The 16,618-nt window shown below is 40.3% G+C and overlaps 1 protein-coding gene across 1 annotated transcript in view; it reads left to right on the top strand.

Moving 5' to 3' along the window:
* Positions 1 to 16,618, top strand: part of LOC107721554 (substance-P receptor-like) — a 33,335-nt gene that overhangs the window by 5,288 nt on the left and 11,429 nt on the right. The window contains exon 2 of the mRNA XM_016529633.1: positions 3,749 to 3,943. Coding sequence (XP_016385119.1) covers positions 3,749 to 3,943 — 195 coding nt within the window. The remainder of the gene's footprint in view (positions 1 to 3,748; positions 3,944 to 16,618) is intronic.

Below are 16,618 nucleotides of genomic sequence, written 5' to 3'. Positions count from 1 at the left end.
GTTCTGTGTCAGCTGCGTCACGCCGGATCTGTTTCCTACGTTGTTGTGATTTAATCTGAACGGAAACAGCGTATCCGTGTGATGCAGCTGACACAGAACAGCGTACGCTGTTTGAAACGACATGAGAGTCAGTAATTAATGACAGAATTTTCAGTTTTGGGTGAACTAACCCTTTAATCAATAATGTTCATTACCTGGACACTGAGTGGTAATATTGAGTGATTTTCCTCACTTTGACAGATAACAAATATTGTATTTACCTGCTTTAGAAACACTCCAGTAAAAACAAAACAAACCTGGAGGATTTGAACCTTTTGGAGGATTTTTGGAGATTCTTAGAGCATTCCAATGAATTATTCATTGTAATTAAATTGGGAGACCATAAATGCACAGTGTATGTTGTCTTTTTTCATACAAAGAAAAAAGGAAAATAATCAGGAGGAAAATAATTCAGCAGATTGAAAAGAGCTCTTGCCATAGATATTCTTGTTATACTATGTCACCAAAATACCAAGTATGTTATTCTCCTGGCGTCTGAAAATAGAACATGAAGGAAAATTTACAGCTCATTCAATCAAACTGACAGATAAGGATTATTTGTAACCTCATGATTTGAAATGATTTGTTTCAGTGTTTTTTAGTGAAGCTTCCCCAGATCAGAAGTACCTCCCATAATCTAAAATGCAATAGACTCCTTATGAAAAAGGGTAATTGGTTGAACTTTCCAACGTTTTGAAATGGCGTAGAAAAAAAAAATGCATCATCATCATCATCATTGACACACATTAGGATCCCGGATGTCCTTTGGCTTGGTGAGCGTGATTTCACCAAGTACAACATGTTCCTGGATCAACATCCTTGTTGATCCTGGAAGAACATTCCAATCAACCAATCAGAATTGAGATATAACTTTTCAGGAAATATCTGTTTTAGGCTTACAATCAGGATTAGGTGCTTCTACACCCTTGTTAATCAGCTACCATTTCCCACTGATTTTAGGAATACATTATGGGTAGGGTTAGGTTTAGGGGTAGGGATTGGGTTAAGTCTATATTTTTGGACAGTTATGTTGATCCAGGGACATGTCTTACTTGGCAAAATCACGGCAACCCCTTTGGCTTAAGCGAAGTGGCATGTAATGCCACTCTATGATGATTATCTCAAGATCTACGCAGTGTGCTGTGCTGTGTTTGGGCTTGTTTGAATTGAGAACACCTACTTTACATAAATGTATGTGACCTATTAGGGTTTACTAATGTTTGCTGAAGCTACAAACCAAAACGTGGCCCAAAAGCCGCATGTGTATACTGTTTACATGTACTTGGTGTTGTTTGGTCTATGTGAAACAAGTAACCTTTTCAACGATATATGACACAAGACATCTGTTGTGTATAACAGATCACATTTTCAAGTAAAGTCACATTTTTATTTTCAATTTAGGCATATATTTTTGACCTTTTTCTCTTTCAACCAAAAACAGACTGTCGAATTTGTATCCCTGTTTTTATCTTATGTAAAATAATGTACTTTAGTTTGAGAGTAGGCACTCAGGCTAATTTCACCAAGGTCCAATCACTTTAAAATTTCTGGCCTCTCCTCTGAATTGCAGTTTAGTAAATCAGTCAGATTAACTGAGAAACTGTTCAAAATTGATAAATGTTTGTGATTCACTAAAACTAAACATCTCATAAGAGTCATTCGCTCAAGAATCAGACTTCACTGGTCACACTGTATGTTTCACGCTGAGAACCAGTAACAGAACCGAACACCATGAAAATCTTGGTTCTCAACTCTTGTAGAGACCACACATTGCACACAACTTCTGAGGAAAACAAAGCAATGTTTTACTCTTCAGATGAAATGCTGACACAGCCTGGCCTTTAATACCATCTCACAGTCTGAAAGTGGTACATGAAGTTCTGCAAGGTTTCTTCCAACTCCAAATGAATAAGTTAAATAAATCCTGCCACAAGTGTATTCACTGTCCATATAACTGATAACTGGAACAGATCTTCTTTATTATTGCAGAGCTCATATTATCACAATGATACACTAGCCTGTTGTATTAGAGCACAACCCCATAACTAAAAACTCCACAAATCAGCTATTGTAGACTCTCAATAGATTTGTAAGCTGTGTGTGGGGGATTTACTCTCTGGACATTTTCATTCCGTTTTATAATGATAAAGCTCCATATTGGAGCAAATGATTTAAGAGGATTTATCTTAGATAACACTGAGATCTTTGTGAGCTGGACAGAGATGTGTGTGTGTGTGTGTGTGTGTGTGTGTGAGTGTGTGAATGTGATGAATCACTGATGTGTTGACAGCTTAACTTGTTGAGAGTGCAGAGCAGGACAATATCTCATGCTTTCAAGCACAACCCAAGCTACAAATTATCAATGAAGATCACAGCAGGAAAATAAGAGTGGTGTAAATAGAGTGAAATGTGTGCTGAGAGCCAAATCCACAAGCAGACAGTTTGTCTTAATTTATACCACCAAGATTTTCTAAGGAAAGTGAATACGCTCTTTTTCTCTTTGAAGAGTTTCTCTTTGTTGGAGATAAGAAAAAATAAAAACTTTTTAATAATGTTTTTTTATGTAATAAATGCTATTTAATGAGACTTGTCCTATCCTAACAAACCATACATCAATGCTTATTTCCTTATTTATTCAGCTTTCAGACGATGTATAAATCTCAATTTTATTCTCAATTATGTCCCATACAATGTATTTTTGGCTATTGCTACAAATATACCCCAGCGACTTAAGACTGGTTTTGTGGTCCAGGGTCACAAATTAACGAATGCATTTCAGACTTTAATTTATTTGATTACATAAAATACATTCTCCCTAACCAGAACAAAAACATTTAGTACACACAATAATCACTGAGCCACAAAAGTGGATTAAAATAATAGCTTACCCAAACATGAAAATTTGCTGCCACAAGTGGCAAATTTTCTCAGGCCATCCAAGATGTAGATGACATTGTTTCTTCATCTGAACAGATGTGGAGAAATGTAGCATTATATCACTTGCTCACCGATGGATCCTCTGTAGTGAATGGGTGCTGTCAGAATGAGAATCCAAACAGCTGATAAAAACAACACAGTAATCCACAAGTAATTCACACGACTCCAGTACATCAAAGCTGCATGTTTGTGAGTCCATAATGAATAATAATGCTTCCTTCAGTGAAAAAGTCCATCCTCTGTTGTCCCTCTTACATCAAAATCCACAGAATTGGAGAAAGCAATATTATGGACTGAGGACTCGTGTTTTAGCTGGAAACAATGGTTTAAAGTTAAAATGTCTTGGTGAATTTGTTTCTTACAAACACAGCTTTTCACTTCACAAGACATTAGCTGATAGGCTGGAGTCATGTGGATTACTTGTGGATTGTTGTAATGTTTTTATCAGCTATTTGGGTGTAATGTGACATAATGTTAAATTTCTCCAAATGTGTTCCAATGAAGAAATAAACTCATCTACATCTTTGATGGCCTGAAGGTGAGTAGTTTTCAGCAATTTTGCATTATTGGGTAAACTATTCCTTAAATTGTTTAATAATTGTATTGTTGTATTAATAATAAATGTTTGTGTTTAATTTTGAATAATTATATTTAATTTTTATTCATTTTTTGTTCAACCGGAAAATAAGCAAAAAGTTAAAAAAAAAATTATATATATCTCTGTATACAACAGATGTGGAGCTTTCAGCACATCTGTCTTTTTCTTCCACAGATATATGGCCATCATTCATCCCCTGCAGCAGAGGATGTCTGCAACTCAGACGAAGGTGGTCATCGGGGTCATGTGGGTGCTGGCTCTCCTGCTGGCCTTCCCCCAATACTATTATTCCAACACGGACCAGCTGCCTGGCAGGGTGGTCTGCTACATCGACTGGCCTGAGTACACTGTCCTGGACTTCAAAACGATGTAAACATCTCACTTTTATCTAATCAGCATGCTTGTTGCCTCATGCCACCATTTGCCGATATTGGAAAATGTTTAGGTTGAATATTTGCTTCAGAAATGTAGATTTATGGCTGTAGGTGCAGAGAATTCCTTTTCCAGATCAGATTTCACCAACGTTTCCGGATATTACTGGAAATATTATCTTTATTACTCTTGGAGTAATCAAAAATCAGTGCTGCCTTTTCCCTAAATGTTGGCTTATGTAACAACAGAGAGGAGCTTCATTACAAAGAAAACGGTAAACACAGGAAAGCCATGGTCCTAAGAGAGAGAAAAGACAAGAGTGCAAGACTATTAAAGCGAACATAATTGGAAATATTGCCCAAGGGTAAATACAATGACTTTACAAGAGCAGACGCTAATGATTATTACTCCTCCGTATTGTGGTTATTTACTCTCAAAAAGTTGGCTTGTATGCAGATCGACTTTAATCTGAAGTGCTGAGGTCTAATGTCAAGTGCTGTGAAAATGGTGTACAAAGCCATTGAGCCCAATAGAAGCCGAGATCATTCTGCAAAGAGTTTTCATGGACGTCACTTTATTTCTGAAACACGGTGAGGACAGTTGCAGGGGAGGGGGTGCGCAGATGTGCCAGCTGTGATGTCACAAAACCGCTTAAATCCTGAAATCCGATTTTGCACAAATAACTCGGCTAAACAGTGAACTGTTTCGACAAAAATTGTATGTGACGTACTGATCCGGATATCAGGTATCTATTGTGGAGTATTTGCTCATTTCCAAGTTGCAAAAAGAAATGTAAATCTTAACATTAAGATTAGAAATGTTCAAAAGCTCTTTTGATATATTATCGCAATAGAATCATGGTAGCATTTTTGGTGAGCATGTATCTGAGAACTGTGTGCTGGAGAGAACATTGCTGCCGTCGCTTATTAATAAACAACTACAGTGAGCACTTAGGAAAACAATAACAAATTCAAAAACGAATGACTTATTAGCATACTAAACCTAAATCAAAACTTCTTCTCAACAATATTCTTCTTCTTTATTAGATATATCACTGCTGTTATCTTTGTAGAGAAATACACCAGAGAAAAATGGTGTTACTATGAATTATCACCCTCTGCCTTAGTTAAAAGCCTAATTTTTCTTTCTATCTCTCCCTTCTGTCTGTATTATTTTCTTTGTTGGATCACCTCTGTATATTTCAATTTTCAACTTTCTGCTGTACTTGTTCTATTCCTCTTTCTGTCTGTCTTTACTGCTGTGAGTGAGAAGTGCTAGTCCTTATCTGTTAGTTAGTGAAGGAGTCTTTTTAAGGCACCCGAGATGTTCCCTTAAGCACCCCACCGTCTCTCTCTTACTCACTAAAACTCATTTCACATTTTTTCCCAAACTCCCCTCTTCCATTACTGTGTCTTTCACACCACAGTTGAGCTGTGATATAAAACTTTTTTGCTGGTGTACCTACCAGCTGACACATTAATCTGTCTACTGCAGAGCATCTAGCCTACCTCCTCGGGCTGACAAACTGAAATGTTTTAATTATTAATAATCTTTTTATTATAATTTAATATAGAATTTGATATACTTACCATTAATTAAGGCAAATAAGCAAAAAAAAAATCATTAGTAGTAGGATCTAACTGGTGTGCCTTCTTTAGCAAATGTCTTACTGTAAGGGATCCTAAATAGAATTAGAAATGAAGAAAAAGGGGGAGTAAAGTTTTAAAGTGCCACAGCAAAAAGGTAAGATCCATACACAAATTTGCTTCTCTAGTACTTTTATGTTGCTTTAAGAATGTCAGATATTTTTAAGTCCAAAAATACTGAGTAAGAATGATTTGCTGTGCACAGTACTCCAGTAACATCTAACAGCATCTTGATTCTGACAAGCATGCGGGAAGTAAAAACTGAGCACAAGCATCTTCAGATCCATATGAGATTGGATGCGCTCAGCAGGAGACCAAACTGTCTTCAGCACTGTAAGCAGTGAGCTGTTCATCAACACCAGCTGAAAGATTAGACTCATACACTGATAAAAATTTTCTGCTCAATTTACTTATATTTTTTTCAGTGTACTATGGTAGTCATCTTGTTTGTCTTAAATGAGATATTTTAGTTTAGCTCATCTCTAAATCTTCTGAGCTTCACATTAATTTCACACACAGAAACAATACCAGTCTGTGCATAGCCTGTGTGAAACTCTTAGCACAAATTGTAAATAACAAATTCACTCAATGAAAAGAAAAATCCCCTCAAATGCTCTTTTGTAAATCCACTTTTTGAGTGTCACTGTCATCTAGTAAGCAACGGATAGCATGCTTAACAATCACACCGTCCACATCTGAATGGATGTAGCACTTATTATTTTTATAATGAAGCTGTAATGACTTGTACAGATGGGTTAAGAGCGCCAAACCGAGATGAGACCTGTCTCACATTAATATAATAGATGAGTCTGATTAGAAATGACACCAGGTCTGTTTTATAGCACATGAACTGGGTTTGAAGTGTTGCACGGCACACTGTCTAGCTCTTATTCATGGCTTTGCCGTGTTGGGTGTTGTAATAGACTGGAGACACATGCCAGAGTATAAATAGTCCGGTGTTATGAAAGCTCACATGCGACATACCTGACATGAGCTCATGCTTATGTTTGAGTGCTGACAAATTATCTGTATGTAATAACGTTCACACAGGTTTACGTATATAATTCTGCTCTCACATACACACTCAGACCACCCGGAGGACTTTTTTTTTTGCTCAGAGAAAGACTTTTTGGTTATGTTTCATTTAAAGAGATAGTTCACCTAAAAATGAAAATTCTGTATTACTCATCCTCATGTCGGTCCAGGTCCAAACCTGCATGATTTTCTTTCTTCTGCAGAATACAAAAGAAGGCTGTAAGATTAATTTAAATATATGGGTTGGTGTGATTATCAAATCACAAAAGCTGCGATTTAATTAAATATATGTGTTGCTTGTTTCCGAGTGAAGGGCAGCACTGTGTTCATTTATATGCAAGAAGCTCATGATTCAGTGTTTTCAGGATCTCGATTTGCAGTAAATGCTGCTCCACACAAATTAATCTCTGAATTTGCTCTGAATCTGAGTTGTTTATAACGTGCATTTGAAAATGCAACATGCGCCAACCATCTTCCCATACTTATAAACAAAATAGATCCTTCAACCATCTTTCTAAACTTATAAACAAAAAAGGCTCCCTGCAGTTTTCTGCCAAAACAAAAACTTGATGGTTTAATGTTTGAAAATGAAGAAATTAAGACGGCCATAAAGTTTTATAGTATTTGAGCCTTTTATAGCATACAATTTGATTTTAAATACTCTATTTTTATTTTATAGTGAAATATTATGATAGTTATTATATTTCTTATTTTGTTTAATATTGCATTTAGTAACAATAATAATAATTATTATGATTGTTGTTATTATTATAATTATTATGAAAGAATTAGGACAGCCATAAATATCAGTATTGTAGTTTTATAGTATTGTAGTCTTTTATAGTATACTGTTTTTAAAAAACTTTTATTTTATTTTATAGTGAAATATTGTGTCATCATTAATAGTCATATTGATATATAATCACCAAAGTTTTGGCCTGGTAATAATCACAACAAACCTGGAGCTTTTTTCTTTTATCAGCTTAATTCTGATCTTTTTTATCAGAAAAATTGCAAACCATGCAGTCCTACCCCAGGGACTTTAATTTGTGCAAAAAACAAACAAAAAAACAGACAGTTTTCAGAATATCTTTCTTTGTGTGTAGTCTTTTATAGTATACTGTTTTTAAAAAACTTTTATTTTATTTTATAGTGAAATATTGTGTCATCATTAATAGTCATATTGATATATAATCACCAAAGTTTTGGCCTGGTAATAATCACAACAAACCTGGAGCTTTTTTCTTTTATCAGCTTAATTCTGATCTTTTTTTATCAGAAAAATTGCAAACCATGCAGTCCTACCCCAGGGACTTTAATTTGTGCAAAAAAAAAAACAAAAAAACAGACAGTTTTCAGAATATCTTTCTTTGTGTTCAGTAGAACAAAGACAGTCATACAGTTTAGAACAACATGAGGGTAAGTAAATGAGGGCAGAGAGACTTATCCAACAAGTAATCTAAAAATGGGCGCCACAGTTTATCAAAGGTCCTTAAAGAACCATTGAGTGACAGTCTAACTTTTTCCAGTTTTATGGCCAATTACACCTCTTTTGGCCATGTATCAAAAACAGGGGGTGAGGCATGTTTCTATTTTAAAAGGATGAGATGTCTCACTGTTGGGGGTTCGGTGCCTTGCTCAAGAGTCTCACCTCAGTCGTGGTATTGAGGGTGGAAGAGAGCGCTGTACATTCACTCCCCCCACCGAAAATTCCTGCCGGACCTGAGACTCAAACCCACAACCTTCGGTTTACAAGTCCAACTCTCTAACCATTTGGCCACAACTGCCCCCATAGCAAACCCAGGTAATGGTAGCTGAGAGCAGATAACAGAGTGCAGAGAGAGGCTCGCTGAGGATTGTTCCAGGTAGACCCAACAAAGGAGTTCAGAATTCAAATTATTCCTCCAATATACATTTTTCTGGCTATTGCAAGCCCAATATTAGTGCAAGAAATTTGGGAGTGCAAGGCCTCCTTTATTTTATTCATCATTTAAATAAACAGCCAAACCTGATACTGCAAAAGTGCACTTGAAGCATTTGTAAACACAGTGACTTATGAATATACTTCAATAGTACAACAGGCAGTCCAGCTAAAGTAGCTAGATACCACATTATCTTTCCTCAAAAAAAGGTTCTAAGAATTGAGTTCTGCGTGACTTCAAAAAGTGCAGAGATGTATGATGTTATCTCAGCACCCCACCACTGATCTGACCCTTTCATCGTGTTCTTTGGCTCTGTTTGATAGTGGTTCACAGATAACACATTACTCCGCCATCCCTACCTGAAAACTGACAGCTCACTAACAGCATGTGGCCAGTCTGTTTCAGTTTGCCTAGCCTGGAACTTAGATGTCTTTTTGGGCGACCCACAGGCTTTCGGCAGGCTTCATCTCTCTCTTCCTCCGTCTCTCTTTCCTTCTCAGCTCTTGCAAGAAAAGGGGGAAATTGAGCTCTACTCAATCTGGATTCTGACAGGGTGCGCTCTGTGCGGCATTGATTTCTGCAAATTGCCATGAAACTCAACCAGAAGAACTGGCAGTGCAGCTAGCTAGATTTTGTCCAGAGATTATAGACACAAAATGCTCCACAAATATGAGCTATAAGGAATTATTAGTTGTAATGAGGTGTCTAAAGACAGAACAATGCATGCAGACAACAAAAGACACATCCGGTAGCTGTTATAGAAATTTATAAAGAAGAGATCTGCAGAGGGGTCAAGTGTGCAAAAAGGGGTCAAATAACTAACATTTCAATAACATGTCAATATAATTTTATGCTTTTGAAATGAGAAATACCCATGCTTATGAGATAGAAAAACTTTTGTAACATTATAAATGTCTTTGTCACTTTTGATCAATTTAAAATGCCATGCTACATTTTTTTCAGGATACTTTGATGAATAGGTAGTTGTTCATTAGGCAGTCGTGGTTTAATGGTTAGAGAGTCAGACTTGTAACCAAAGTCCATGGGTTCAAGTCTCAGTACCAGCAGGGATTGTAGGTGGGGGAGTGAATGTACAGCACTCTCTTCCACCCTCAATACCATGAGGTGAGAACAGCAAAAATGGCTGCCCACTGCTTTGGGATTTAAAATGCCATGTTTGTTCACTACTCACTGCTGTGTGTGCACTTGGATGGGTTAAGTGCAGAGCACTAATTCTGAGTATGGGACACCATACTTGGCTACATGTCACGTCACTTAAGAAAATAGAAAGTGCTGAATAAAAGGATTGGTTTCTTTAAAACTATGAAAATATTTTTATTTAAACTATAAATATGAAAATATTTTATATTTAGTAATATTTAGATTTAGTATTCATTTTTCACCCTATAAATACATTAATAAAATTAATAAAGAAACAATAAATAAGAACACAAGAACACAAATAGAACACATATTTCTAAATTGCCTAGAACACAAATTACACCAAAATAAATACATTTTAAAATAATGTATTCATTTACATTTTATCCCTCTTAAATTACTCTTATTAACTCATTGATTTGTATTATTTTTATTTATCGTTTAACATTATTTTTACTTTTTCTAAATAAAAATAACAAAAATAGCATTTAAAGAGAGCCAACAAACAAAATTGCACAATTCAACATTTTCCATATAAAGAAAATAAAGTAATTTCAAAGAATCTAAATTAGGTATTTCCTTACACTTGTACTTACTTATAAAATTTCTCCACCATTAGCTATGCCACTGGCCACATAATTTTTTTGTTACAAAGTAATTTGAGTATTTCCATAATTGGTCAAACATTTGGTGGTAGCGTTATGATGTGAAGTAATGCTAAATAAGGAATAATTACCCTCTCCGACACATGTAAACCATATCAGATGTTCCAGTCTCTCTCCCTTCCTGTTATTCCGATATTTGACTGATGTGTCCAAATCCTGAAAGAACAAATTCAAAGATTGTTTTTGCAAATGTTTGATCCAGGGATCAAACTCCAGGGAAACTCAGAGATCCAGGGAAGTTTTAGTGGAGAAGCTAGAGGACATACAGAGGTGAGAATGAGGAAAAACAACCTTTGTTTTATAATTAGGGTTTCATCTTGATTCATTGCATACTTTTACCAGTTCTTGGGTTCGATTCAAATTAAATAACTGCCAATTTCTCCCTCCAATGCAAATGTCCTCCACTATTAGCTGAGGGGTTTTTTTTTTTTTATAAGACAAAAGCCATAAAAATTTGTACCTAAAGTGTTCTAACTTGGGTATTGATTCATTAGTCCTATCTGCAAGGTGTTGCAAAAGCAAACATTGTTAGCATGTTTCATTAATTACTCTCATTTCTCTTTTTGTGTGAGAATGAAGTTGATAACATGTATTGTGATGTTCTTTATGCTCCATTTACCTATATGTGCTGCTGGAACAAAACAGTGACAGCTGCATTTTAGATATCATTAGTGAGTTACTGCTGTATGACAGTTCCTCACGCTGTTCGCTCATGATAAAAACAGACATTCCAAATCTGAAAGGTGTAAACCAAATTGGCAGTGTGATACTGAGCCATCGCTTCTAACTGGCAGCCATTTTTTTAACACAGTTCTGTCAGGCACTTTGTCATAGTGAAAGTAGAAAGTCTTGGCTTTGATGCTGAAAGTCTAGCTGGCATATTGTTGCATCTCTTCATTACCTGTGACTGTGAATTGACCGATTGTTCTGACATATGGCATTCTAATGAATTAAGACTGCAATTCGCCACTCAACTACTATAATATTTCATACAGGAACTTCACAGTAATGTTGATGAAATTTCCACATCCACAGATGAAAAATCACTTTCTCTCTGGAATTTTACCTTGCTAGTCTAAATGTACTGGAATGCATGCAAGTGCGTATGTGGCATCAGAATGAGTTTTAGAGTGGGGTGGGACAAGATGGATGGGTTGTGGTAAAACTATTTGGCACAACCTGAGCTTAATGATATTATTTAGCTCACTCTTTATGTTGTTAGGTAATCTTAAACCATCCAGCTACATTACGTAATTAATATTAAAGGGGTCATATGATGCGATTTCATTTTTTCCTAGCACACCTCGCTTTTTTCAGACCGATGAGCTTTGTAAAAATCGACGCGTTTCAAAAAGGCGGGGCATAGAGGAGAAACAATAATGTACAGTATGTGGAAAATAATGTGTTTTTTTTACTTTAAACCGCATAAACACATTTCATTACACCAAATACACAAAATAATGTTCTTTTTAGCAGCATCATATGACCCCTTTAATGAGCCAAACCTTTGTACTATTCAAAAATCGATGTTCAGTGCAGATGTGCTGCAGTCGTATGGGCTTGTATGTAGATGTTCTATGCAGAGATGTAATATGAAGCAAGCTTTATGTTTGCTCAGATATTTTACATGACATTTTATTTAATTTATTTACCTGACTTTCTCTCATAAAGATTATACAGTATTTTGATGAATATTTAAACTGTTTTTGTCCATACAATGAACGTCAATGGTGTACAAAATAACATTAGACCCCACTGTCATTGTTTATAGAAAAAAAACAGGGACATTTTTCAAAATATCTACTTTTGTGCTCCACAGAAGAAAGTCATATGAGTGAATCAGCACACTCTCAGAAATAAAGGTACAACAGCTGTTACTGGGGCGGTACCTTTTCAAAAGGTACATATTGGTACCTAAAGGGTCCATTATGGTACCTTAAAGGTACATATTGGTACTTAAAGTGTACCTTTTGAAAAGGTACCGCCCCAGTGACAGCTGTTGTACCTTTATTTCTAACTGGAGTAACGGCTGCTAAAGATTTAGCTTCGCCATCACATGAATAAATTACATTTTAAACAGTGGTGGGCAATCAGGGCCAGCAAGGCCTTCTCTGCTGGCCTAAACACTCAGAAATATTTTGTAATATTATTGTTTTTACTCTATTTTGATCAAATAAATGCAGCCTTGGTGAGCATAAGAGACTTCTTTCAACTTTCAAATCTTAATTATTCCAAACTATTGACCAGTAGTATATTTCTTAGTGCAGGGGCATAAACACACCATTAACTCTTTAAAGTAACATCAGAATCTGAAACTAGAAAGATAAATGTTAAGCCTTCTTTCTCAGTCTCTCGCCTTCTTTTTTCCTTCTCTCAACATCTGTTTCCCTGATTGCAGTTAATTGCTAGTGAAATGGTGAGCAAGGTATAAGCTGCGGTCAGCGAGAGGTGACTAAACTGCCTCATCAGAGTTCCTTTGTGCCGTACCTGGTTCAATCATCTTTCCTGGTCACATTCTTTAACATCAGCCATGGAGAAGCTGTTAGCGTAGGAAGGGGGCGGGTGAATGGAGCCAAGTCTAAGTCTCCTGATGACAGCATTCCACCTGTGTCACTAAGGAATATGAAACAATGGAAGTATAATTAATCATGGCCTCGTTTTTAAACTTCCTCATGGAGGGAATCACTGGAAGCAACAACATTAAAGAGAAACGTCTCGGTTACGTATGTAACCCTCATTCCCTGATGGAGGGAATGGAGACATTATGTCGTGGCGACATTTTGGGGTTTACTTGGGAGCCCAATCACCTCTGATTTTAAGAGAAAACGCCGATGAAAATTGGCTAGTGGATATTCCCTCCATCAGGGAACGAGGGTTACGTACGTAACCGAGACGTTCCCTATCTGTTGGTCACTGCGAGTTATGTCGTGACGACATTTTGGGGTCTATGGAAAGCGCCACAACCTGAACCCCGTCACAACCCTGTGGCGCTGCAAATGTTGACAAGCCGTAACGTGTCAAATAAAAGCTACGCTAAAGGTTGTAACCTTTCCAAAGCCCTAGCACAAAATCACTGACCTTGGTACCGAAGGGGACCAAATGGTGAGTACATCGCTGCTGGAGAAGTTCATGCTGCTGTTCCGTCCACAAAAAAGTTGTTGGAAGGGATTTCAACCTTCAGTGAAAGATTGCTTCAAATCTTTCCTATTTGTTCTTTCAGCCTGGAAGAATGATGGGGAAGCGGGCCTTAAGGGAAAAGGTCGCTACGGAGACCACATCCTACCCGTAGGGAGGTGACATGTGGAGATACTGATATGGACTGACCCAGGGGGCAGTACTACATATGGAATGGGTCTCTGAGGCAGGTCCTACCTTACTGTAGGGATGGAACAACTGCCAGGAGAGACTGACAGAGTGGGTCTGTCAAGGGAAGACACGGGTTTACCGAGAGGGAAACCTTACCGTGGAAGAATACACATATGGGATTACCCGTAGGGAATCAAGCCATATGGACACCTAGCCCAGTACAGGGGCTGGCCGGGACACAGGGCATGCTAACGCCAGTACTGGGCCTGGTGTCAGACTGCTCCAGTCTGACTGCCGGGGGTGCTGGAGGATGCTCGACCAGGGTTCGCCAACCGGGGAACTCTACTGGGAGAAGAAAGGCTCTCACATCCCCGTGTGAGGGGGAATGGCGCAGCAAGCATGACACCAAGCCAATTACCTGTTACCCAACACACAAGAAGAAACCGGCTCTACACTTATTTATTAGGTGTTGCCCAGCCCGCAGCTCGACAGATGTCTGCCAGAGAGGTGCCGTGCACCAACGCCCAGGAGGAGGCAACTCTTCTCGGTGAGAAGAACACCAATTTGTGAACAGACTCCACTTCAAAGCATAGGCATGCCTCATAGAGGGAACTCTAGCCTGAGTTATAGTGTCTACCACCGCTGGTGGTAGGTCACTTAGGTCTGTCGCGTCCTGTCCAGAAGCCACACATGGAGGTTCCAGAGATCGGGACGCGGGTGCCATATGGTGCCCAGCCCCTGAGAAAGGAAGTCCCTCCTCAGGGTGATGCGCCAAGGAGGGGCTGTCAAGAGGAGCATAAGTTCCGAAAACCAGGTCCGGGTGGGCCAGTAAGGCGCAACTAACAGGACCTGTTCCTCGTCCTCCCTGACCTTGCACAGTGTCTGTGTGAGCAGGCTCACTGGGGGAAATGCATACTTGCGTAGAGCCCGAGGCCAGCTGTGTGCCAGTGCGTCCGTGCCCAGGGGGGCCTCGGTCAGGGAATAGTACAACTGGCAGTGGGAGGATTCGTGGGAAGCAAACAGGTCCACCTGAGCTTCCCCGAATCGACTCCAGATCAGCTGAACTGTCTGGGGATGGAGTCGCCATTCTCCGGGGCCATTCTCCAGCGCGCAGCGATTTGAGCCGTGTCTGACTCCAGAGGAGGAGATGGCGGGCGACTTGAGACATGCGACGTGATCGTAGACCACTCTGACGGTTGATGTACGAAACAGCTGCCGTGTTGTCCATTCGGACCAACACGTGCTTGTCCAGCAGCAGCTGCCGGAACTGCAGCAAGACTAGATGCACTGCCAACAACTCCAGACAGTTGATGTGCCAAAGCAGTCGAGGTTCTGTCCAGGGGCTGAATAGGAGGCGACACATCGGCGTGATGGTGACATGATGTGTACCGCGGCGCCATGCCCATCTCGGGACTCGGGAGTGTAACCAGTGCTGAAGTGGTCTCATATGAAGCAATCCGAGCGGCGTGACTGCGGCTGCGGATGCCATATGCCCCAGGAGCCTCTGAAAATGTTTCAGTGGTACCACTGTTCTGCCTCTGAAGGAACTCAGGCAGTTCAGCACCGACTGGGCACGTTCGTTGGTGAGACGTGCCGTCATACTCACCGAGTCTAACTCCATACCGAGATAAGAGATTCTCTGCACAGGGGAGAGCTTGCTCTTCTCCTGGTTGACCTGAAGCCCCAACTGACTGAGGTGCCGAGGCACTTAGTCCCTGTGATCACACAACTTCTCTCTTGACCAGGCCATGATGAGCCAGTCGTCGAGATAGTTGAGGATCCTGATGCCCACTTCCCATAGTGGGGCAAGGGCGCCCTCCGTGACTTTCGTGAAGACACAGGGGGACATGGAGTGCCCGAAGGGGAGGACCTTGTACTGCCATGCCCGACCCTCGAACGCAAACCGTAGGAACGGTCTGTGACGAGGGAGGATCGAGACACGAAAGTACGTGTCCTTCAGGTCGATCGCTGCAAACCAATCCTGGGCTTGAACGCATTTGATAATACGTTTCTACGTCAACATCTTGAACGGGAACTTGTGAAGGGCCCTATTCAAGACTCGCAGATCCAAGATAGGTCGAAGGCCACCGCTTTTCTTGGGTACGATGAAATAAGGGTTGTAAAACCCCTTCCTCATCTCGGCTGGAGGGACCGGCTCGATTGCATCCTTCGCCAACAGGACAGCAATCTCCTCGCGCAAGACAGAGGCGTCTCGGACTGCCACCGAGGTCTCGAGAACGCCGTTGAACTTGGGAGGTCGCCTGGCGAACTGAATCGCGTAGCCGAGTTGAACCGTCCGAATGAGCCAGCGCCAGCGCAAGCCACGCTCCCAAACTCCGTACGAGTGGCACCAAAGGGACAGACAGCGTACCTGCAGTGGTGCAGCGATGGGGAGTTGTGCTGGGTGGCCCAGAAGACATCGCATTCGGAGTCATCGCAGCAAAACTCCCCATGTCCCCGGAGGGACTGGCAGAGACGTGTGGAGAGGCGTTGCGTCTCCAAACCGCGATCTCTTGGCCACTGGCGATAGGGGGCGTCGTGGGTGAGGATGAGGAAGCAGTGCGTCGCTCACTGTCGACCCACGAGCCTTGCAACCCGGAGGAAAAGGAAACTGCTCTTTCTTTGATAATGTGGCTGAACAGAAAAAAGAAACACAAGATTCTCTGCCCGGCCCTCAGGAGGGAAGGAGCGGCGCTGTCTTCGCCACCTCCTGAAGGGCAGTCTCCCATATCTCCGGGTTGCCCGTGTCGCAGGCGGCCGCTAAATCCTCAAGAAAGATGACGAAGCGGGCAACCCGGAGATGTGGGAGACTGCTCTCTCACCGCGCCGCTCTCCTGAGTGGGGCTCGACGCGCCGGCCTTGACGGTGTCTCAGCACGGGGCGGAGCCGGGGTGGAGGACACAGGAGGGCACCCACGGCGACGAGCAGGCTAAGACA

This window comes from Sinocyclocheilus rhinocerous, unplaced genomic scaffold, assembly GCF_001515625.1.
Source record: "Sinocyclocheilus rhinocerous isolate Xijiao unplaced genomic scaffold, SAMN03320098_v1.1 scaffold1626, whole genome shotgun sequence".
In the NCBI taxonomy this organism is placed as follows: Eukaryota; Metazoa; Chordata; class Actinopteri; order Cypriniformes; family Cyprinidae; genus Sinocyclocheilus; species Sinocyclocheilus rhinocerous.
The sequence above is the reverse complement of the archived record's forward strand: the minus strand, read 5'-3'. Positions and strand labels throughout refer to the sequence as shown.